The 24,974-nt window shown below is 43.5% G+C and overlaps 1 protein-coding gene across 2 annotated transcripts in view; it reads right to left on the bottom strand.

The window, feature by feature from the left end:
• CDK17 (cyclin dependent kinase 17) overlaps positions 1 to 24,974 on the bottom strand; it is a 129,942-nt gene that overhangs the window by 71,951 nt on the left and 33,017 nt on the right. Inside the window, exons 2-3 of one of the 2 annotated variants that reach the window (XM_061639525.1) lie at positions 21,220 to 21,367; positions 18,734 to 18,882 (exon numbers count right to left, since the gene is read on the bottom strand). In XM_061639525.1, coding sequence (XP_061495509.1) covers positions 18,734 to 18,851 — 118 coding nt within the window. In that variant the 5' untranslated portion in view covers positions 18,852 to 18,882; positions 21,220 to 21,367. The remainder of the gene's footprint in view (positions 1 to 18,733; positions 18,883 to 21,219; positions 21,368 to 24,974) is intronic. The other variant, XM_061639524.1, reaches the window with a different exon arrangement.

Raw genomic sequence — 24,974 nt, 5'->3', positions numbered from 1 at the left:
TTGTAATGCAGGATACACACAGCCCAGCTTATCTTCCCTCAGACACCGTTGATGGGAAGCTAAGTGAGTGTCCCCCTAGATCTGCTCAATCATTTTTGAAAGTCCTGCCTAGAGGTGTGAGGGCCTGGAAAAATCTGGAAAAAATTGAGGGAAACTTCCAAAATTGTTTTTCCCCCAGACCTTCACAACTCTAGTCCTGCCTGCTGTGTCCAGATGAGAAGGTTCCACCCATAATATGGCTCATACACACTTGAATGTAGAATACACCAACATAAGACAGCTCATAATAAATACCTAAAAAAAAAACTATAAAGAAAACATTAAGTGGTAAGAAACATAAATGGCTTCAGATGTTACTAAATTATATAAATTTATTCAATCAACACATCACAAAATTTATACTCTCTCTTTAGTAGTCTTTAGATATTCGTCAAATACCTGTGATTAAAAGTAAAGAAGTCTGCAAGAAACAGATTGTTCAAAAGTAACCCCACGCTGTCAAGTACTCTAACATATTTTCTTGTATTAGTCAAAAGTGGTTAGAAGCCCAACTCTATGATTGGGAAGTAAATTACTGGGTTCAATGGGACTTTCCAAGTAAATATGCTTAGGATTAAAGCCTCAACGTTTATGCAATGTTGTGACATTTGGAACCATAACTGTAACCCTATAAATAAAACAAATAGCCAATTTTTTTCTCAGTGAGGAAAGAAGCAATTTTTAACACTGTAAAATATTTATGTGTGAAAATGCAACTATTGGTTGATTATTTATTTTATTTATTATTTGATATCCCACCCTTCCTCCCAGCAGGAGCCCAGGGCGGCAAACAGAAACGCTAAAAACACTTTAAAACATCATAAAAACAGACCTGAGAATACATTAAAACAAAACGTTACTTTTTAATTTTTCTCTGTGTAGCAACGCATACTGTTATCTATTTACTTTCAGCAATACATACACATATTTGCAATATAATCACATTTTTCCCTACAAGGAGAAAAAAGTAACAATTTGTTCTTATTTAGAAAAACTGCCATGAATCGACCTGTTCTCTGTTTTGGCGCAAACACAGGGTTGCTTAATTCATTGCAGTTTTCTCCACAGGAAACATTTTTGTTTAACCTTGCATCCAGAGCCCTCATACCCAAGGAATTTGATAATGGCAACTAGGAATGTGAAATATTTTTCTAGACCTATTCATTTTTGTTTGCTGAGGGACAATCTGAGTAACCATAAGTTATGTGACTGGGTGAAATAGGTACCCCCGCTTTCTATATTATCCTCTTGAGGAGCACTGCCAGAGTAAAAATCCAATGCTGATAGCACCCTTAATACATTTTTTGTTTTTGCAAATTCAACAAAAGTGGGGGGAAAGAGAAAGAAAAATTAAAATAAAGGAAAAAAGTTCACAGCGTACCTGTAATCTTATTACTCACCTTGCCCCATACTCCGACCTTCATCTTCTGCAGTTTAAAAGTTAAAAAAAATGCATGGCTGATTTTTAATTAATTTAAGAAAATTAACACTGAAGTCAGTGATCATGGGCATACTCAGTAAGAACCAGCTGTCAGTGTTCTAAAAGCCAGACCCACAGCTTCTTGGCTTGGCTAACCAGGGGACCACATCCATGCCAGACATTTTTTCCTCACGTTAAACAGTCATAGGTTCCCCCAATGAATCCTGGGAACTGTAGTTTGTAAAGGGTGAGAGGAGACTACTATTCCCCTGACAGAGCTCCAGTGGCCAGAGTGGTTTAACAGTCAGCCCCTCTTCTGGGGATTGGAGCTCTGTGAGGGGAATAGGGCCTCTCCTAGCAGCTCTCAGCACCCTTCACACTTCCCAGGATTCTTTGGGGGAAGCCAGGACTGTCTAAAGTGAAATAAAGGTTTGGAGTGGATGAGGCCAGGAGCAGCTTTGGTTTAAATTTGGGTGGGAGACTACATGTACCTGCTGTAGAATAAATACGTGGAGGAAACCCTGAAAAACAATGATACTATTAACAATGTTTTCCTTTTGGAAAGGAAAGGGGCTTTCCCTCTTCTCAGTGCCCACCTGCCCAATCTCCTCCCCTCCCCCTTCCTCCCTATCCCTGCCCTTCTTCTCCATCTCTCCCCCTCCCTGCCCCTCCCCCAGGTCAGTTTCACCTATCCTAAGCTTAAATCCCACTGAACTAAAAAAGCATGCAAATTATCAAATCTGCTCTCCCCTCCTCCTCCCCCATCCCCTCCCTCTTGCCCCTTCCTTCCCCTTCCTTTGCTCCTCCCCCTCTAATTCCCTCCCCCTCCTTCCCTCTCCTCTCCCCTTTGCCTCCTCCCCCATGGTCAGTTTTACCTACTCTAAGCATGATGCATGGGAGTAAATCCAATTGATACAGCATATAGAGGTGTAAACAGTAAAAAATATCTGACCTGAAAAGACAAAAGGTTTTTATATGTGTGAACACGATGCCTGCATATCACAGATAAGTTACTTATAGCTAGCCACCACTGCTGTAAATCTAACCTGTGGCCCTCCAGATGTTACTGGACTCCAACTCCCAACAGACACAGCTAGCATAGCAAATAGTCAGTGATAATGGGAGTTCTAGTCCGGCAAATCTGGAGGGCCACAGGTTAGCCACTCCTGATTTAGAGGACTGAAAACATTCCCTTCCATTAGAAAGTTAACCACTCAGGATGAAGCTCCATACAGAAGTGTTATTGAAAAAGACCAATCTATATATTAGCCCATGATCCCAAAGCCTGTTGGAGAACAGGGTGACAAACATTTATTGTGACCCTGTTTTATATGCATCTCTGACAGAAACTAATAAGCAAGAAGTCATGTGAGAGAGAGGGGGTGGAGGTGGGAGAGAAGGAGACATGTAGGAATCTACTCTAGGAAACTGTTAAGGTGACAAAGGAGGCTTATTTCAGTTGCACACTTTCCTTGAGAGTATATTACCATTGAAATCAGTATTTACATTCTATCTAAATGTGCCAGCATCCAGTTCTGTTTACAAGCTACATATCTCAACATGACACACCCTTATATAAAGTCTGAGGCTGCTTTCACACATGGGGCTGATTGCGTTAGTTTAATGGATTAAAAAGGAAGCGCTTCTGTCCCGATTTCTAAAACCCCTTTCACGCTGCAGTACTTGTTGCGCCAAGGAACAGCAGTTTTTACAGCCAATATATGGTCTTTCACACAGCTCCAATGAACACAGCCTTGTCTTCATCCCTCTCCCTTTATACACGTGTGCACTAATTCCTCCAGTAGCACCATATGCTTCAGAGTTTTTCTCTCCCCCCCCCCGTTTTAGGGGGTTTGGTATATTTTCCCCATCTTGGCTTTCAGGGCTCGCAGCAGCAGCACCTGCTGTTGAGGCCCTCGGGAGCTCATGGAGGCAGCTCTCCTTACCATCACTGTTTATTTTGGGATTCACGGCCGCAGCCCCAGGGAGCTGGGGGCGGTGGCACCAGCTTCAGCGGCGGCTGGGAGCTCGTGGATGCCTTACCCTTGCTCTTATCCATACCGGAGCTCGCAGCTGCGGCTCTGGTCAATGGTGGGGTGGGGAAGCGCCTGATAACGCACCTCCCTTCACCCTTCTTTGGCCCCAGTTGCTTGGTGGCGGAAGCGCCTGTTAATGCGGCTCGTCTAGAGCTAGCAGCTGCAGCTCAGGGTCAGCTCCTGCTCATTTCTCTCCTCTGTTTTAAGGCAGTTCCTGCTCATTTCCCCCCTCTATTCCACACTGCATGCTGGGATGCCTGTCACAAGAGCGACTGTAACTAGCAAAAAACTCCCGCAATGTTCCGTGTTCTCAGCCTTGTTAACGGATTATTTCTGGTATCATTTGTCACGGAAATTAGCGCTAAACGTCCACTACATTCCACCAGAATTCCAGAGCTACCTGGTATGTTGTGTGAAAGGTCAAATATAATGCGGAAATTAACAGGTAAGAAACAGTCAAAATAACAGAATAAAGTGCAGTGTGAAAGCACCCAGAGTCTTACATAAAGTTCTTCACAAGGCAAATGATCACACCATACAAATGTTATCCTTCAAAACAGAGTATACTCAGAAGTAATATAGAGAATATGATATAGCTTATTGATATCTACATCCCACACTTCTTCCATGGTGGAACCCCAGACGTAGCATGACGTACATAAGCAAGAATGAGGGGATACTAGCCTCAGGCTTGCAGTCCCCCCCTCTACCTCCCTATAGCTTGGAGGAGGAGACTGGAAGATTTCACTCACACTTTTGCTTAAACTGTGATTTGTCTGGAACAACAAACTGGTTGCCATAAGCTATGGTTCTTCTGTTCACTTGACAAGTTCAGACAACAATTACTGAGGCTGGCTTGTTTAAACTAGTCATAATCTTAACTATTTAATCTTAACCACAAGTCCAGGTCCAGACAACACATTAACCTGTGGTAAAAGCTGCCAAGTGAAGTAAAAGCTGCTGAGCCCCTTCTCCAGCTCATTCTTGCTTGTGTAATGTGCTAAAGTATGGTTTAGTTGTGAGTGCAAACATGGCCATAAGAGTTCCCCAACAGTCTCTCATTTCCCCCCCCCATGCCTCGGCTAACCTAATTGCTCTTGGAGGAAGGAATGTAAGAGGCACTAATCAGACCCTGACCTGCTCAGTTTAAGCAAGGTTGCTCCAACATGTATCATCAGATCATGCCAGGATCAGTTGTAACATTTTAAAATGAAATTATTTCCTCCAACTGTAAACACTTTTGAAGAACCAGAATGTGTGTGTGTGTGTATAACAACTCCCTTGTTAATATTTAGTGAGCTGCTTCTTATGATGAAACCATTTTACTACTTTCCCACAGATCCCACAAAAGATTCTAGATGATTAAGTTTTACATATTCTGACATCTAGCCATCAAGGGAAATGGTGAGAAGCTTTATTTCTGTGCATCAACAAGCTGTAAAGAGCTTTTTCTTGGCAACTGCTCACCACAGCATGATATTTTGGACCTCTAAAGAAGGCTGGTGTCTACCCACAATCTGAAACTGTTCAGATAACAAGCTAAGATATTCTAAGAGACATCAATTTAAGATGATTTGCAGGAGCCTTAAATTAGACAACAATGATGCTTCTCAGAAAGGAAGACCAGACAAGTATTAACACAGCTCTAACTTTCTTTGTAACCAATGGAATCAGTAGAAATAATGACTTATAGAAAAACAGAAGTGTCCTCTCTAAATACAGCATGAAGTGGGTTGCTTAGGAACAAAATCAGGAAGCATTTCATACAACAAGATGTTTTGCAGTCAAAGGACAGAGAAAATCTCTACTGATATGTTTAGTAGTCGTATGGACTTCTATGTAGCTGTGCACAATATGTGCGGACTTCGGATCACTTTCAAAGTATGATACCCATATAACAACAGTAAGCCCTATGTTGCATATTTCACCATAAAGAAGTCAATACTGCAAGATCAATAGGCAAGGCTTGAAGTCAAACTGGAAATAGCAAAACTAGTCCTTATTGGTGTCATAATAAAATGAAATTGCACAAAAATATTGTTTAAACAGCACCCTAAATATCGGATCCTGAAAGTGCACACACTTGTGTATTTCTGTACCTTCACTCAACTTCACTTCATCATTTGCATTCAGGAAATTTCTGAAACAGTTACCCCAAAAACACTTTTAGAAGAAATTTTGGAGTTACTTCAAAATGTTTTTATGATTAATATATTTTTAAATAGTTAAAAGCATTGATGCTGAAAGTTTTTTTAAAGTATATAAAAACACAACTGCATTAGTATTAGAAACAAACTCAAACATTCTGAATCAAGGCCTGTTAAGAAGTAACCCCCAAATCCAGCTTTTGCTATAAGAACGGTAGTCTGTCCCCTAGGAGGGAAGTTCTTTTTTTTGCCTGAAGAGGCAAGGGCAATCTCCAGTCTACTCAAGTAGAGTACATTCAAGTAAGCTAGAGTTGAAACATCTGCTAAATCAGGGGGCGGAGAACCTTTGGGCCCCCAGATATTATTGATGTACAACTCCCATCAGCCCCAACAAGCAGGGCCAATAGCCTGGGATGATGGGAGTTGTAATTCAGCAACATCTGGAGAGCCAAAGGTTTCCAGACCTGTACTAAACCCATTGATTGTTGTCTCCTTCACTGTAAATCTTTGCCATATTCTTTTTTCACTTTTGAATTTAAACAAAAGAACATCAGACTCCATCTGGAAGGGCTAGGCCAAGATATATAACCTAAAATACTCCTTTGTTATTCCCCTTTCCTTCAATACCTAATCAAGATGTTTCAGTAGCCTGAGGCTCCCACCAGAAAAGTCCCAAAGATTTGCTAATCTTTTTTCTCCCACTACCTGGACATCAGGATGAAGATGAACTTTTGGAAGCAATTTCTCAGGGATTTAGGACAAACTCTTTCTGACTAGCTCCATTTTCAGGAAAGCTTTTAGTCTTTATTTTATTCTAATTATTAAGGCCAGATTGGGCCATAAAAGCTGCTACTTGCCAGCTCAGATATTGGGGAGTTTCTCTCCAGGGGGTGTTTCTTTCAAAGGATCCTTGCTAAGGTTGCAGACCCCCCCCCCACTGGGAACTATGCTCTCTCCTTTACAGAATAGGTAACTCTCCTTCTCTGGAACTCGTTTTTCTTTTTCCTTTCTTTGTTACTTTTGCTGAACCAGGATGGCTTGAGGGACACAATATCAAACTCTCCTTTGCATCCCTTACAAAAATACTCAAGTCAGTACTCTAAAACTGGCAATAAATCTTTCTCCTCTCTGCTTCTCTTATCCCTTCTCTCAAAATGCCTTCTTTTTTCCTCTCGCTCAATCCAAATTTAATTCTCCTTTTATTTCTCTCTTCCTATTTTGCCCTAAAGCTTTGTACAAGCCCCCTCAAACCTCTTCACTGGATTTCCTCCCTTCCCCAGTCTATTGGTCTATCTTTCTCACCCTATTTCTGTTAAGAAAGCCCAAAAAGCTCACTCGGCTGCTTTGAGCTCTCTGCCTGCATGCCCCACCTACCTCTCCCTTGAATCATGCCATCAGCCAAGATGGTGGCCAAGGTTTCCCTAAGGGCCTGCTGCCCCTGCTGCCATCTTGGTTGATGGCAGGCATGTGCGCACAGCGTGGGCAGCCTTCACCAAGCTAGGTAGGTGGGGTGTGTTGACCCATAGGCATGACTGCCCTGTGTTTCCATCAAGACTAAAGCAAAGAAGAGCAGAGCAGGGGTTAAGCTGCTTGCAGAGCCTTGGCGAGGCTGTCAAGGCCAGCACCTGGTGCTGCCATGGCAACCAAGGGAGATAAAGGCTGGACAGCTCTGCCAGCTAATTGTGGGGGAAGAAGTTCTTGCTAGGAAGGTGTCATAATCGTGTATGCTGTTTTGCTGCCTTAATGTCCAAAGTAAAGGACTCTTAAACAAGTTCTCTGTCTGCGCTTGGATTTCTTGAATGTTTCGCTGTTCACCTGTACAGTGCCGGACACGCAATTCCACACACACCAACAGGGTGTGTGTGGGGCAGGCTGGTGCCCAAGGTCCCTGGCATGCCTGGCACCAGTCCTGTCATTAACCCAGGTCTCAATGGCAAAAGATCATACAAGGTGTGTCAAGGTTGCAAGTGAGAGATACTTTAGTAACCCAAATTACAAGAGCACAAAACGACCACCTAATATACATTGAACTGAGACTGGAGCCAGGCCCATTAGGGTCAAGAGCCAGTTTAGGAATTACAACTGGATACCAAAGAAATGAATTAAATTTTGGAAGCTTGTTCTTTCAACTATGTTCACAAAATAACCTGTCTGCTTCAGTTACAAGACAGTTTCCGATTCTCCAGTAGTAATCCAAGATCCTGATTTTGCTTGGCAAAACAGAGGCACATTTTTCTCTCAGTACACTCAAACATGTAACAGGATAATACAGGATATCTCCACATTACAGGATTGTTTTAGGGATTACGGATATAATCTGAAGTGCTTAGAGCACTTAGGAGCGCTATGCAAATAACAAAACAAAACAAAAAAGAGAAAAAAGAAGTTATGTTCCTAACTAAAGAATAATAAATTTTACGGAATATGTCTCCTGTTATCTTTGCCATCCTTTTCCATTAACAAGTCAAACTTGGTGGTGTAACTTTAAAGCTTCCAATATTTGTAAATATAAACTACATGCTAAAAAAATAAAGTTTAAAACCAAAGTAGTCAGTAGAGCATGTGATGTAGAATCTCATTTTCTCCACTTCCTACTTGACTAAAAAACACAATTACACTGCCATTCACCCTTCTTGCTTCATGATTTACTTGCAATACTTAGTACTCCTCCCTCTTCCTACACATTCTTCCCCACACACAGAATGTTCTCTTCCCTTCTGCTACGATTTGTTCCTTCTTCCCACAAAGCTTTCTTTCCTATATGCATACAGTCACTTAAAAATGAATGTCAGCAGCAGGATTCTGTTCCTGAAGGCCTGAGGTGACAGTTTCAGCCACAATTTCATAAATGCCTTCTATGCAACAACAATAAACACAAGAGTTAGATTTGCTTATAGGCTGATACACAGTAAGCCAGGCATACATGTGGGCCAGAATTTGTCTAGATAATAGAAAGTCAATATTCATTCTGAATTGTTGCAAGAGGAAAAACAGTATGTGAGCAAAGGAAGGATATTCTGTTCTGAACACCCACGTGCGCACACATACACACACACCACTTAGGATAATACATCAGAATAATACAGCCAGGGAAGTTAAACCATGTCTTAAATAATAGTTATCCGGATAGTGAACTGCATAATTTGACTCATCCTCCAGCCTAAATAAGATACATCCACCTTTATGCATACTCTAAACTAAAGTAACAAGCAACTTCACCTTTCCAACTACCCATCATGAACAGTTTTCTTGGTGAACATGTACATGAACTATGACCATTATGCAAAGAAATCATTTGCATGAAATTAAGAAAACTACAACTACAGCTGGAGTTTCATTGACATTCTCTGCCGCAGCATCCACTCCTAATGGAGTGGCAAACTAATTTTTATACTGAACAACAGCAGAAGATCCAACAAAATATTTAGCTAGCCGGGTGCTACTCTCTTATTTGCAAATCTATTCTTGTATCTGAATCTAGAGCAGGAGGAAAGGGGATATGTAGAATTTCTTATGGTGATGAAATAGGGCTTCAGCACTCTAAGTAGCTCATTGCACCTTCCTTCCCATGAACAGCTGAAGCAGGATAATTAATTATGTATTACCCTATCTATTAAACAGCCTTCATCACTGGTTTATCTAATGTAGTACTATTTATCAACAGTGACTCTGCCCAAGAAGAGGACATTTCCCTGTTACCTGAGACCCTTTAAGTAGATGTACATATAATTGGATTGGACCATTGGTCTCACCTGAAGGGTGATTTTCATAGGAGGACTGCCATCAAGCGGGTTATAGCTCCACCTATCGTCCGGAGGCAAGAATGTTTTTTGAAGTCAAGACTAGGGGCGTCAGGCCCCTCCCACTCTCCAGTTCATTCGCAGCGAGTCCAAAGAGAGATATCTAAAAATGTAGGAGAAAAGGCCAACGGGCCTACCAGCAAAGACATAACACAATAGCAATAACCATAATAATATGACTCTAACGTAGCGATATAACATTAATAGCAGTCTTGACTTCACTAGTAAATTTAATATAATAGCGTAACAGGAATATATAAAAGCCCCAGAAAAATATCTAGGTATCCTCCAACTGGGAGGGTCGTGGTGGCAGTCCTCCTATGAAAATCACCCTTCAGGTGAGACCAATGGTCCATTTTCCATAGGAGGAATGCCATCAAGCGGGATGTACCAAAGCAGCCCATAACAGGGAGGGACCACCCACATCCTAATCATCATTAAGAACCTGTTGCAACATTCGTATGCCAAAAGAGGCATCAGCAGAAGCATAACGATCTATTTTATAATGCCTTATAAACGAGTGCGGGGTAGACCAAACAGCAGCTCTGCAAATGTCAGCAACAGGAGCGTTGGTAGCAAAAGCAGCCGTAGTGGCTGCTGACCTAGTGGAATGAGCTGTTATACTAGCTGGGACAGGAAGCTTAAGGGACTCATAGGCTAAGGTAATACATGCACACAACCAGCGGGATAAGGTGGAATTAGCTACTTTATGCCCCATAGAACGTGGATGAAAGGATACAAACAAGGACTCAGTCCGTCGTATATCTTGGGTCCTAGACAGGTAAGTCTTGAGAGCCCTCCGAACATCCAACGAATGCCAAGCCTTCTCCAGAGGATGAGTAGGATTCGGACAAAATGAAGGAAGAACAATGTCCTGGTTACAATGGAAAACTGAATTGACCTTGGGGCGGAAGGAACACAACACAGTCCTTGTGAAAGACGCAGAGATGGCGGGCAGAAGACAATGCGCCCAGTTCCAAAACTCGTCTTGTAGAGGTGATCGCGATCAGGAACAGGACCTTAAATGACAACAGACGTAAAGGCACAGTCCTAAGGGGCTCGAACGGAGGACGTTGTAAAGCCTGTAGAACCTTCGACAAACTCCATGAGGGAAAACGGTGGGATACAGCCGGTGAGCGTAACGCGGTTCCCCTCAGGAAACGTTTGATGAACAGGTGCGAGGCAATAGGAGCACCAGCGGAGGACACTGAGAGAATGGACGACAGAGTGGACGCATGTCTACGTAAGGTGTTGGGTCTAAGTCCCATCAGGAGGCCCCTATGAAGGAATTGCAGCACCTGCTGTATTGTGGCCTGGGAAGGATCGAAGTGCTGGGACTGACACCACCTGGAGAATGCCACCCAAGTATGTTGATATATACGGGTAGTGGATGGTCTTCTTGAGGCCAAGATAATGTCAATAACAGCGTCAGACAGGCCAGCAGACCTTAAATGTCCTCGTTCAAAAGCCACGCTGTTAGTTTGAGTAAATTGGGGTCCTGATGCAATATTGGGCCCTGGGATAAGAGGTCTGGCCTGACTGGGAGCGTCCAAGGATCCGTCACTGACATGGCAAGGAGATCCGAGAACCACGGTCGACGGGGCCAATATGGGGCTATCAGAACCAGTTTGGCCCTCTCGCGTCGCGCCTTCCTCAAGGTTCTGGCTAACAGTGGTATTGGAGGGAAGGCGTACAATAGACCATCCGGCCACGGTAGCGACAGGGCATCCACCGCTTCCGCTGTCGTGTCCAGGTATCGAGCGAAGTACCTGGGTAGCTGGCAATTGCGACTGGAGGCAAATAGATCGACTGAGAAGACGCCGAACCGACACTGAAGAAGATGGAAAACGGTCGGATGAAGTTTCCATTCTCCCGGAAAGACCTGTTGTCTGCTGAGCCAGTCTGCTGTCACATTCCGAATTCCTCTGAGATGTTCTGCTTTTAAGGATTGCAGATGTTGCTCTGCCCAGTCGAATATGAGGGAAGCTAGGTTCTGCAGAGGACGGGACCTGGTCCCCCCTTGTCTGTTTAAATGAGATTTGGCACACGTGTTGTCCGTTCGAATGAGAACATGGTCCAAGTGGAACAGAGACTGAAAATGGAGCAGAGCTAAGTGGACAGCCTTCAGTTCCAGCCAATTGATGCTCTGAGTCTGCTCTGCTGTGGTCCAAACCCCTTGAACTAGGTAATTTTAGTTTTTAACGTACAGAAGTGGGTGGGCTGATTATCCGAAGATTGATGTTATAACTGTATTTATATGTTGTATTTATTTTAATCTATGTATGCCGCCTAGAGTGGCCGTTCATTCGGCCAGATAGGCGGCCTAAAAATAATTTATTATTATTATTATTATTATTATTATTATTATTATTGAACGAACTGGGAGTTGCAGTGGGCTCCCCAGCCTAGGAGACTGGCATCTGTGGTGATAACAGTCCTGTGGGGTTCTCTGAACGGAGTGCCCTGGGTGAGATGTTGGACCCTCGTCCACCAGCGGAATAAAAGACGCAGTGCGGGGCTCAAGGGAATTGCTCGATGATTTGAGCTGGCAACGTCCTGCTGAAATGGCAACAAGGCCCACTGGAGTTGGCGAGTATGAGCTTGAGCCCATGGCACAATATGGATGGTGGACACCAACATTCCGAGAGCCCTGGCTAGAAGTATAACGTCTGTGGTTGCTTGGTGCATCAGAGACCGTGCGATGTTTATGATAGCAGTTATGCGTTCTGGAGACAGGAACACCGTCGCCTGCCGGGTGTCCAACATCGCCCCTAGATGTTGTAGGCGTTGGGTTGGTTGAAGATGGCTTTTGTAGAAGTTGACTAGCCAACCGTAGGCCTTCAAGACATGGACCCAGATTATCGGGTTGTCTGCTAATCCTCTGCTGAGGCATGACAGTGACTTGTGCCTGTGTCTGTGTTTGAGAGAAGAACGACAGCATGTCTTGTAGTTGCGATATGAACTCATGAGACAGCTGCAGCCCCGGTGTGGAAGATGGTTGTGCTTGCAAAGGCAAAGAGATGGACGGTTCAGCAGGCTGAGATGAGGAATGTGCCCTCGGTGGTAATACAGGAGGAGGCTGGCTGGCTGCTGGCTGGTCAGGAAACCCTGCAAAGTCCTCCTCGGAGGATGCGGTCGGAGAATTAAACAGAGATGTTAATGGTTCCTGGCCAGCCTCCTCAGAAACCAGTACGGAATGTAGCGTGCCCTCTTGGATGTGCCATGGCTGGATATATGCTTAGTTTTGGCAACCGCTTTGATGTGCTTGTGCTTGGTTGCCTTAGATTGTTTAGGCTTGGTTGCTTGAGCTGTCATTGGCTGTTCCGCCATCATATAATCCGGAGGGGTTCAGTATACGGCCACGGGTGGGGCAGAATATACAGACCCAAAAAGGCTCAGTACACGGCCGCGGATGGGGCAGAATGCACTGGCTCAGATGGTGACGTACATGGCCACGGATGGGGCAGAATGTACGGATTTAGCTGCGGTGGTACACGGCCACGGATGGGGCAGAATGTACAGAATTAACAGCCTTGGTACACGGCCACGGATGGGGCAGAATGTACAGATTCAGCAGCGTTGGTACACGGCCACGGATGGGGCAGAATGTACAGAATTAACAGCCTTGGTACACAACCACTACAGTTCAGACAGCTCTTATACAGTAGTCACAGCCTTAGTACACGGCCACGGATGGGGCAGAATGTACAGTTCAGACAGCCTGTTACACGGCCATGGATGGGGCAGAATGCACAGGCAAAGACAGTCACAACTGAGAGAGCGCAGGATCAAATAGTTGCAGGAGGCAGCATCAGTAGAGATGAGCAGCAGTAACAGATTTAGTAGATGCACTTGTGTGGGGCTACAGGGTCCTATCTGCAGCACACACACCAAAGGAGATTGCGCTGTGGAAGCAGACTTGAAGCTGCCATAGCTCGTGCTCCTAGCTGATTTGCGTCCAAGGTGGGATCAGCCACAAAAGCCGCTGTCTTGCGCAGTTTCATCAGTGACCTTCTGAGAGAGACAGCATCGGGATTAGGATCATCAAAGAGGTCATCCAACCACATCATCGCTGCCCTGGAAAAGATGGAAGCTGACGCAGATGCCCGCATGGAGAAAGCGGTGGCCTCATGATTCTTGCGTAAGGCAAAGTCCAGCCTCCGCTCAGTGGCGTCATTTAACTGTGAGTCTCCTTCCCTCGGCAAAAGGGACCTAGAGACTAGACTGGAGATGGGCTCGTCTATGCCAGGGACGGCCAGTCTGCTTGTAAAGTCCGGAGCCAAAGTGTAAAGTCTGTCCGCAAGAGCGTTAAAACGGTGTGATTGTAACGGATGAGACCATTCATCCTTGGCCAGTTTAGCAATGGGATCTGGCACAGGAAGGTAGTGCTCTGCTGGCGTAGGGGATTTTAGGACTCTGGCTCCTTTGATGGCGGGAGCGGCAGCTGCAGGTTGTGTAGATTGGAGACCAAGGGTGCTCAATACTCTGCGAGCAAGGGGCTGATAATCTGAGTCATCAAACAAACGGTAAGAGGTATCCGCCTCATGTTCCGAATGATCACTCTATTCGTCTCCTTCAGCTTGTGAAGCAAATTGTGGCTCCTCCCCACAAGAAACGTCATCAACAAACCTGCCCCGGCAATGTCAAAAGGATTTGGAGAGCAGGATGGGTCTGCCTCATTGCGTACATAGTGGTCCACACTGCGCTGAGGTATGGCGGGGAGTTGTGGCGGTGAGTGTGTTTGAGTAAAGAACGACAGCATGTCCTGTAGCGGGCTGTGAAGAAGAAAAAGCCCTAGGCGGTAACATGGGGGGAGGGTGGCTGGCTGCTGGTTGGTCAGATAACCCAGCAAAGTCCTCCTCCTCAGAGGAAGCACTGGGAGAGTGAAATAGATTCGTTAACTGTTCCTGGCCCGCCCACTCGGAAGCCGGAACAGAGACGTAGCGTGGCCGCTTGGTTGTGCTGTGGCTGGATAGATGTTTAGTTTTGGCAACTGCTTTGGTGTGCTTATGCTTGGGCGCCTTAGATGGTTTCGGCTTGGTTGCCTGAGCTGTCACTGGCTGTTCTGCCATCATATATTTTCTAGGTGGTACAGTACACGGCCACGGATGGGGCAGAATGTACAGACCCGAACAGGCTCAGTACACGGCCATGGATGGGGCAGAATGCACTGGCTCAGATGGCTAAGTACACGGCCACGGATGGGGCAGAATGTACAATTTTAACAGCGTTGGTACACGGCCACGGATGGGGCAGAATGTACAGTATAAACTGCCTTGGTACACGGCCACGGATTGGGCAGAATGTACAGTATGAACAGCTAAGGTACACGGCCACGGATGGGGCAGAATGTACAGTTCAAACAGCTTTGGCACAGTATTGACAGCCTTAGTACACGGCCACGACTGGGGCAGAATGCACAGTTCAGACAGCCTTTGCACAGTATTGACAGCCTTAGTACACGGCCACACCTTAGTACACGGCCACGGATGGGGCAGAATGTACAGTGAACACAGCCTTGATGAGACAGTCACGGATGAGACTCTACAGGTTCAAAGGTTGCAAGAGGCGGCAGCAGTAGCAGATTTAGCAGAGGAGCCTGTGTAGGTCTGTAGGTTCCTATCTGCAGCACACAAACAAATGGTAGATCGAGCTGTGGGAGCTGAGCTGAAGCCTTTGGTATAGCTATCCACAGCCCTTTAAGCTAAACCCCCCTTTTCAGTATTGAATAGGCTAAACAGAAAGAGTGGGAAAAGGGGGACAAACAAAATGGCGCCTGCGAAAAAAGCGGCAAAATTTTTAATCAAAATGGTGGAGGAAGGAGCAATGGCGGACACTGAGGAGCACCAGCGAACTGAATGGGGCTGACTAGAAAAATTAAATGTGAGAGAAATGGCCCCAAATACGCTCTGCAGCCGCAGGGCTGAGAGACGGAATCGCGGCTTTGAAAGCCAGTTAGGGAGGACTCTGCCAAGGGAGCAGGACGGTCGGCAAAATCTCCGCAGCGAGCAGAGAAACTGGGAATAAGCCACAGCCGCAGCCTCCTATAGACCGTCGCGGCGCGTTCTTTAAAGCCGCGGGACGAGTCGGGAAAGGCAGAGCAGACCAACTAAGAAGAGCCACCAAAGGGAAAGGGAGAGGAGCCGCAGCCGCAGGCTCCTGGAGGGAGTTATGAAGGGACCGCCTCTTAAGAAAAAAGCCGCGGCAGAAAACGGGAAGGCGGCAATCCAAACAACAAAGGGACTGAATACAAAAAGGAAGCCACCGGAGCAGGCTCCTGGGTCAGGCAGCAAGCCGCAAAGGCACGAGAATAACGGCGGAGTAGACCAGGAAGCTGCAGCCGCAAGCTTGGTATAAGGCAGCGTCTGCCGCCTGAGGAAAAAGAGAACCGCAGCCGCGGTCTCTAAGTCGCCGTTAGGGCAAGTACTGGGGAAAAAACAACACGGGTAAGGGAGAACCCGCCGAATGAATTCCCCAGGAATAATAAGACAAAACAGTTGAGACAAGACAGAGGGTAGGAAATAATGTGGGATACACACACAAAACTCCACACCCTGTCACACAAATACAGAAAAAACTTATCTAAACGCTAATATATCCAACTTGCACGGACGGAGGCAAGAATGAACTGGGGAGTGGGAGGGGCCTGACGCCCCTAGTCTTGACTTCAAAAAACATTCTTGCCTCCGGACGATAGGTGGAGCTATAACCCGCTTGATGGCAGTCCTCCTATGGAAAACTGGGATCTTCTGCATTCAAAGCTTGACCTGTACCACTGAGAGACTAGCTTTTGCCAAATTATGCAAACTAAAGAAATATATACAAACTAAGAAAACATGCATAACTTCTCCAGGTCATGAATTCAGGTTTGCTTGGTGACGAACTGGAGTTACCACAGCAGAGAAATATGAAATATTAATCTTTCTAGCAGTAAGTCAGAGGTAGCCAATGTGGTGCTCTCCAAATGTGGTCGGACTCCCAACTCCCATCAGCCCAAGCTGACATGGCCAAAGGTTTGTGATTGTGGGAGCTGTAGTCCAACAACATCTGAAGGGCACCATGTTGGCTACCCCTGCAGTTAACGAATATTACTGGAATGTTTGGTTGCACAGTGGACATAGCTTACATTATATCCTGCAAATTCAAGCTAACACTACCATTGGACTGGTCATGAATATTGTTCAGTGCTTGTAAGGAACCAAGAGTTTGTTAACTCATCTTCTACTTTCTAAACAAAACTGCTCATCAGCTGAAATTTTAGGCAGCTGCAAAAATAACCTGAAAGCAATATATACATTCACTAACAGGCAAAAAAACCCTTGCAGTTTAAGAATGTACCTATATAGCCAACAAATATTTCTATCAAACTTTAAAAAGCAGGGAAATTGGGCAGCTATAGTGAATGCACCAGGGCAGCAGAAAACCTGACCTCCTCTCTGAGATACTCTATTATCCTACAAATTTGTCAAAATGCAAACACAATTTGGGTTGGTCTTTCACAGAATTTGGTAATGTGCCTCCGAGCAGTACAATATGTCAGAGAAGAGGTCAGGTCTCCTGCTCCCCTGGTACATTCACTATAGCTGCCCAATGTCCCTGCTTTTTAAAGTTTGATAGAAAGATCTGTTGGCTATATGTTCTTAAGCTGCAAGGGTTTTTTTTTCCTGTTAGTAAATGTCTCTGCTTTTTAATACGGGAGGTAAGAAATGGGATTCTGTGCAAGTTTGCTGAGAATTTATTGAACGTTTGCATGCTTATTGAGTTCAATGGGATTTACTCCCATGCAATCATGCTTAGAATAGGTAAAACTGACCATGGAGGAGGAGGAAGGGGAGGGGTGAAGGAAGGGGCAAGAGGGAGGGGATAGGAGGGAGGGGAGGGCAGGTTTGATCATTTGCATGCTTGTTGAGTCTAATGGGATTTACTCCTGTATAATTATGCTTAGGCTAGGTGAAACTGACTTGGGGGAGTGGCAGGAGGGGTAAGGGAGGAGGAGTTTGGGTGGGCGGGCACTGAAAAGAGGGAAAGCCCCTTTCCTTTCCAAAAGGAAAACACTGTGAACAGTATCATTGTTTTTCAGGGTTTCCCCACCTTTTTATTCTACAGCATGTAGTCTCCCACCCAAATTTAAACCAAAGCTGTCTCTGGCCAGCCACACCAGACCTTTATTTCACTTTAGACAGTCATGGCTTCCCACAAAGAATGCTGGGAAATGTAGTTTGTGAAGGGTGCTGAGAATTGCTAGGAGAGGCCTTATTCTCCTCACAGAGCTACAATCCCCAGAAGAGGGGCTGACTGTTAAACCACTCTGGCCACTGGAGCTCTGTCAGGGGAATGGGAGTCTCCTAACAAATCTTAGCACCCTTCACAAACTACACTTCCCAGGATTCTTTGGGGGAACCTATGACTATCTAAAGGGAAATAAAAGGTCTGATGTGGGTGTGGCCACCTGATTAGGCAAGCCAAACATCTGTGAGTCTGGCTTTTAGAACACTGACAGTTGGTTCTTATTGAGCATGCCCGTGCTTATCACTGACTTCAGTGTTAAATTTCTTAAATTAATTAAAAATCAGCCATGCATTTTAAAAACTTTTAAACTGCAGAAGATGACGGTCAAAGTATGGGGCAAGGTCAGTAATAGCATTACAGGTACTCTGTGAACAGGCTGCTTTTTAATTAATTTCAACAAATTATGAGACCACTGACAGAAAAAAGTCTGACAGGGGTCTGGATTTTTTTTCTTGTTTTACACTTTGAACTCTTGATTCTCTCTAACTGTTGTGTGTATCACCATGAAAACAGAGGGGCATTAAGCAAGCACTTTTGAGTTCAGGACTGTAAGTTTTGTGAGGTTTTGTTTTGAAATGTGCTTATGGGAAGCAGCAGAATGGTATGGAAGAATGTGAAGAATCCGTGCTGGCTGTAGTATACAGTCACTCTTGTGGTTGTATAATTTCATAATTTACAAGCTAAGTTTAAGTGTTACTGCTGTAATTCTGCTAATTAAATATGAAACTATACCATGCTTCTGCAGCTTAATGTGTTAATGATACAATATTTGTAGCCTTTTCAAAGCATTCGCTTCAGACTTGTAGTAACTCTATGTCAAGAAACCTAATTAACAGTGTACACTGCAATTACTTTGCTAAAAGTGGATACACACTTATTATTCCAAACTAAAATTGTACAACTAATTTCAAACACATCATCCAAGCTATTAACTTTTATCAGTAAAACCATCCCAGCTTTCATAAATATTTGATAAAATTTAAACAAAGTGAATATGTTTACCGTTATCTTTACTGCTGTTTTCTTCAATAGTCATTTGTTCGGCCAGTTCAGAAAGTGACTCATCAATTGTCTGGCTCCCACGTAATGTTAGGGAAAGTCTCCTCTTGAACTTTTTCATTCTATCTGCAGTAAGTCTGGCTCAAGGAAGCCTATTAAAATAAGAAAGTTGTTATTTTAAACAGTTATTTCAGCTATAAAGGAAAAATATGTTTAGTGCTGATTGCTTACATCAATCTAAACTTTGTAAGAAAATGTCTTTTTAACAAAAGAGCTAAGCTCTGAAATAGCAGACTTAGTATTGTCTACCAATACTGATTAATATTTGTCTCAGTTCTATTCTGGCTTGTAGTGCATAGCTTGTAACATACTAAAATGCCCCATCAAAAGTTACTACATATTTATTGGGTCACCAATCTTAATCTCAGCTTTTGAAAGCCAAAGTCTTACAGTCTGAGCCTGAAAGATCTCTAGAAAATGGTAGTTCCACTGCTGTGGGGCCACCACCTAGAATGCCCCTCATCTATGTGTTCTTGCTGTTCAACTTCATGTGTGGATGACGCAATTTAAACCGGTACATCTTACAGTTGAGTTTATTGGTTGTGATGAAATTTAAGGGTGGTCTAACAAATAGCAGCACAATGTTTCCTGGGAGATTTGACTGTGTGGGAGATGGGTTGGGGGGAGAGTTTGTACACACAGTCCTATGGGGATTGGAACTGGATTGAGGTTACTGGATACAAGTAATCTCTTCTGCAGAGATTAGGATAAAGCATCAGCAATTTTCTAACTTTATCCCTGTCCCACAAAAGCAGGACAGTGTGGAATCAAAGGTGCAATCGTCAGAATAGGTTTCCACAAATGTGGTTTGCAAGTCACTGCAGGCCAGGGCAAATTACTTCCTGATGACTGCCCAATACCAGCAAAATGCAAGAACCTCTTCCCTCGAGCTATACCATGCTCTGACTCTACCCCACTCCTGTCCTACAGCATACAACCAGGACTTAGGGGAGGGCTCAGGAGGGATTTCTGTCAATCCCTCTTGCTGTTTCCAAATGCTTCCAAATCCCAGCACAAGTTTACTGGGCACCACTTAAGGGAGTAGGCAAACAAATAAAGCAATTAAAATTATATGTAAGGAAAGAGTTGGGCAAGGGTGGAGGGGTGGGGATAAAGCCTCTTCCTATTAGGAACAGCAGCTGGTCAGTTTCTCCAAACTGAAAATTTGATCACATTTTTCCTGACTTGTTCAGAACTGGACTGTGTTTCAAACAGCAGTGATAGAAATATGAAGGCCAAGCTGATCAATAACATCAATAAAAGTTACTTTTAAAAGATATTTCTTTCAAAAATAAGTAAAGCTGGAAGATTTTTCTGTTTTGTTAAGTTCTTGCGCTGATGAGCCATCAGTTACATAAAATCTTTACAAATAAAAGTACCATGATGCGGAATTAACTTCCACATCAAAATCAATGGAATGTATGACTTACTCCCTACTTCCTATTAATGTGCAGGAAAAGCATTTTAAAACAAAAGGGTAAAGTAAGTCCTCAGGGATGTTGTGTATTTGCATGACGAGTCTCTCAGTGTTGCAGGACAGGTTTCAATGTACATAAGTCATAATCAGTGAAGCTATTTACTTGCAGTTTAAATACTTTAAGGATTAGATTATGGTGAGATATTTAGGATTAAACCCCAGAATTCTGCCAGCCTCAGACCCGGTTGTCACAATAGAGAGGCATGGTTGCTACTCCCTTCTGAATGCACATTTGAATCCCCAAGATGAAATAGGAGGGGCAGGCAACCTGTTCTATTTTGAAATTGCAATTTTGTTTTTGATGAGCAGAACATGGGCTAAGTCCATGAACCTACACATAGTACTTAGTCCAAAGGACAACCTTAAGGCGGATATAACCACATGCACAAATTATATTCCTTTCTGCATAAGTCTAAATGACAATATAAAATGATTGCTACAGATAAAAAACACACATCACATTGCTAATCTGGCAAAAAATGTATCTGTTTCACTGGTATGTAAATACAAATTAAAACAAGTAGAATTTGGCAAGAGAAAAATTATGCTTAAGGATAGTTCTGAATATATTCTGTAATACTTCTTAGCTCAGAACTTCGTAATGTAGTATATAACATCTTGGTTAACAGCCGCCTATTTTAAAAGCATATACTGTTTAAGACTAGAGATTTAAGCATAAATGAAATGTAATATTCAAGAATCATCACCTGTCATTAACCTTCATTATATTAAGATACTGATAGATAAACAAAACCCAACTTAAAAAAAAATCCAGGCTGTAATCTATTTTTGATAATTTGCTTTCTATGAACCTCTGATTTCATGCTATTCCCTTAAACTGATGTGGCAATGGTTATGAAGCTAAACTCACAAAGCAGATGCTCATCTCTTCCAACAATGACTTGGCCAACCTCCAGCTCCAGAAGCTGGACAAAACAAAAAGGAAGCTCACATGCAAATCCTGCAGTGTCTTTGTACATTCCAAGCTGATCTGCTTTCAACAGTCAGTCTAGGGCTGCAAAGAATGGGTCATGCAAGCCAATGCACTTTTACAGAAAAGTAGCTGTCTTCTTCTGCATTCATTCTCTTCACTTGCAAAGCTGTCAAAAATTAACAGAAGCACGCCATTCTTAGCACAAATTGTCATTGTATGAAATACTAATGGAGGCAGTTATAATATTAGACAAAGTGTCATTTACATAAAATCCACAGCTTTTAGCAGCAAGTGGTGAATGTACCAATTTTGTTTTAGAACCTGTTGTGATACAGTTTTGATATTCGTTGACAAACAAGTATGTTGTGTGCATTATTTTATCATTAGCTGTATGAAAGGAAAAATGTATGCCCTCACTTTGCTGGACAGTTTTTTTTTTTTTTTGTATTTTCAGAGTAGTGCACAGATGCCTCTGAAGAGAAGGGGGGGGAAGCAGAATCTGCACAGAGTTCAACTTCGCTGTCTTTCATTATGGAAGAGATCACCTACCATTGGACCGCATCTTGTTGGCATAGTGTGCAGCTTTCAAATTAAAGAAAAAGGAATTAAGACAATTTTTTTTGGAAACAATCAGGATGGTCTGTGCTGCCAGACAGAGCTCTATGTAGCTCAAAGGCTCTGTACTTTTATACCAACAAAAGCTGGCTTTCACCTCACCTCACTCACCTGTTTGGTCACTAACTCTCTGGGAATAACAAAGATAACATAAACAACCATTTACACCAATATAAAAATCAACAAGGATAAATGGACAGTCATACGGTTCTGGAGACATGAATGATAAATCAGATTACTCATACAGCAGTCCTAAAAAGAACAATAAAATTATGAGTATTGTCAGTCTGTGACAATAAATGGGGGGGGGGGAGGGGATTGTAGTTAGTAAATGAAAGCCAGCTAATATCTTTGTAACACACCAGAAATGATCAGTGTTAGCAGCAGAACACTGGTAAACACATGACCGGTAAAAGCAGAGACACATCTCTAATGATGTCACAGTTCCAACAGAATGTGGTAGTTCTTCCCAGACAACAGATGCCTTTTAGCAGATCACTAGTGAGCCATTCCTTTTCAGATCTGATGGTGCTTATGAGAAACTATCACAACATGGTTCCCACCTCTAAAAACACAGGCTGTGATCCGAAGGCACTTCCACTCATACACCAATTCCTGATTTCCACCAATCCCTTGTATCCATACGAGGACCCTGTGGCCATCACATGACATTCTTGAGGACCCCTATCAACAGCAACATTTGGGGAGGTGGGGGGGAAGGGGCAAGAAAGCCTGGCTGCACAGGCAGAACCCCCTTGTATGTTTTAGAATCTAAGCCCTAGGACTTGAAGAAATGTACATATTTCCAATATGAAGGGGTGGAGAGAGAATGTATAGAAAGTGAGATTGATCACCGTATCACTTCTCCTATTATCAAACTTGGTGGTCATGTTGGGTGAACAAAGGCACCCACCGACAATGTAATACCTTCTGCAAACTTAGGAGACTTCTCAGTTTTGCAGAAACAGTATTTGTCTGTGACTAAAATTGGAGAAAAGAATACTTGCCAAGCTAGCCTGAGGACTGAGCATGCTCATTGAACTCAAAGAGGAACTGGATGTGGAGTTAGTCCAGAAAGGGTGTGGAAGGAAAACAGATTTGGGAAACATCTGACTTAATAGTACCCCTAATAATTTCATACATTCCAAGATGCTAATTCTCCCCCCACCCTACCCTAATGCCAGGATCCTATAAACTTTCAAGGACTGAGCTCTTTGAAGTTAAATGAATTCTGGGTGGGAGCTGCAGGATTAATTAGAAAAGAGTAATTATGCAAACTTAATTAATCACTCTTCCAAGGACTCTTTAAGAAATAAAGGAAACAAAATCCCTAACGAGTGGGGTACTACAGGGCTCGGTCCTGGGCCCAGTGCTCTTTAATATTTTTATTAACGAGTTGGATGAGGAGGTACAAAGCATGCTTATCAAATTTGCAGATGATACAAAATTGGGGGGCATAGCTAATACTATGGACGACAGAAACAAAATTCAAAGGGACCTTGATAGGCTGGAATATTGGGCTGAAAACAACAGAATGAAATTCAACAGGGATAAATGCAACGCTCTACACTTAGGAAAAAGAAACCAAATGCAGTTATAAGATGTGGGATACTTGGCTCAGCACTATGGCATGTGAGAAGGATCTTGGAATTGTCGTTGATCACAAGCTGAATATGAGCCAACAGTGTGATGTGGCTGGAAAAAAGGCAAATGCTATATTAGGCTGCATTAACAGAAGTATAGTTTCCAAATCATGTGAAGTATTAGTTCCCCTCTATTCAGCACTGGTTAGGCCTCATCTTGAATACTGCGTCCAGTTCTGGTCTCCGCACTTCAAGAAGGATGCAGACAAACTGGAACGGGTTCAGAGGAGGGCAACAAAGATGATCAGGGGACTGGAAACAAAGCCCTATGAGGAGAGACTGAAAGAACTGGGCATGTTTAGCCTGGAGAAGAGAAGACTGAGGGGAGATATGATAACACTCTTCAAGTACATGAAAGGTTGTCACATAGAGGAGGGCTGGGATCTCTTCTTGATCATCCCAGAGTGCAGGAGACGGAATAATGGGCTCAAGTTGCAGGAAGCCAGATTTCGACTGGACATCAGGAAAAACTTCCTAACTGTTAGAGCCATACAACAATGGAACCAATTACCTAGAGAGGTAGTGGACTCTCCGACACTGGAGGCATTCAAGAGGCAGCTGGACAGCCATCTGTTGGGAATGCTTTGATTTGGATTCCTGCATTGAGCAGGGGGTTGGACTCGATGGCCTAGTAGGCCCCTTCCAACTCTACTATTCTGAGTCTAAGAATAAGTATTACTTAAAAATATTCTGCAAAATGTGGCATTAGGGTCTGAGCATGTGCGTTGTGAGGCACACGTTCCCGGAATCCAACTTCCCATTCAAAGTCTCCCATACACTGTTGTAAAGATAAATACAGTTTACTTCATAGCTTGAGTTCAGAGTTATTGAACCCTACTTACCTAGCTCTAAACTCAACAGTCAGACTGCAGTGAAGCACTAGACTGCTGAGGTTCAGGGCTAGCTCAGAATGAAGCTACTCATTGAGCCTAGAGCTTAGAAGTCTTGTGCTATCACGGGAGGAAATTTCTCTATTTCATATCCACCCCCTTCAGTTCCTCAAGGGCCTCCAACATTACATGAATTACCACTAAAAGGCATGCCCCCTATCTGGAATGTGTTGTTAGAAAATAGCTGGAGATTTTATTTATATATTTGTTAACTAATGTGAACAGCTTCATGTCTAAAGTATTAACATATCACTCTAAACAGTTTGCTTGATTCAGGCCCCTCCAGATGTCCTTTTTATTGTACATTCATGATTATTTGTGCTCATGATGCTATTGGGGAGATCATAGGTGATCCTGCTTTCAATACTGTTTGTACCTATAAAGATTTTGGCATGGTCACACTGCTTCAATTCCAGTCAGTGCATATATCCTGCTGAAATCCCGTAACCTTTTACAGACAAATGTTTCGGTTTATTTTTGTTCCACTCTTGTTTTGCTATACCCCCTTTGGACAGCAAAAATGCAATAGCATTGAAGCACAAATTAAAGCACAATAAATCCACAACTAATGCACTATTAGTGTTTCAAGGACATGTTGCAGAATACACCACAATAAAGCACCAGT

The sequence above is a fragment of the Rhineura floridana genome, chromosome 8, assembly GCF_030035675.1.
Source record: "Rhineura floridana isolate rRhiFlo1 chromosome 8, rRhiFlo1.hap2, whole genome shotgun sequence".
Lineage (NCBI taxonomy): Eukaryota > Metazoa > Chordata > Lepidosauria > Squamata > Rhineuridae > Rhineura > Rhineura floridana.
This window is presented reverse-complemented; position numbering and strand designations above follow the sequence as displayed.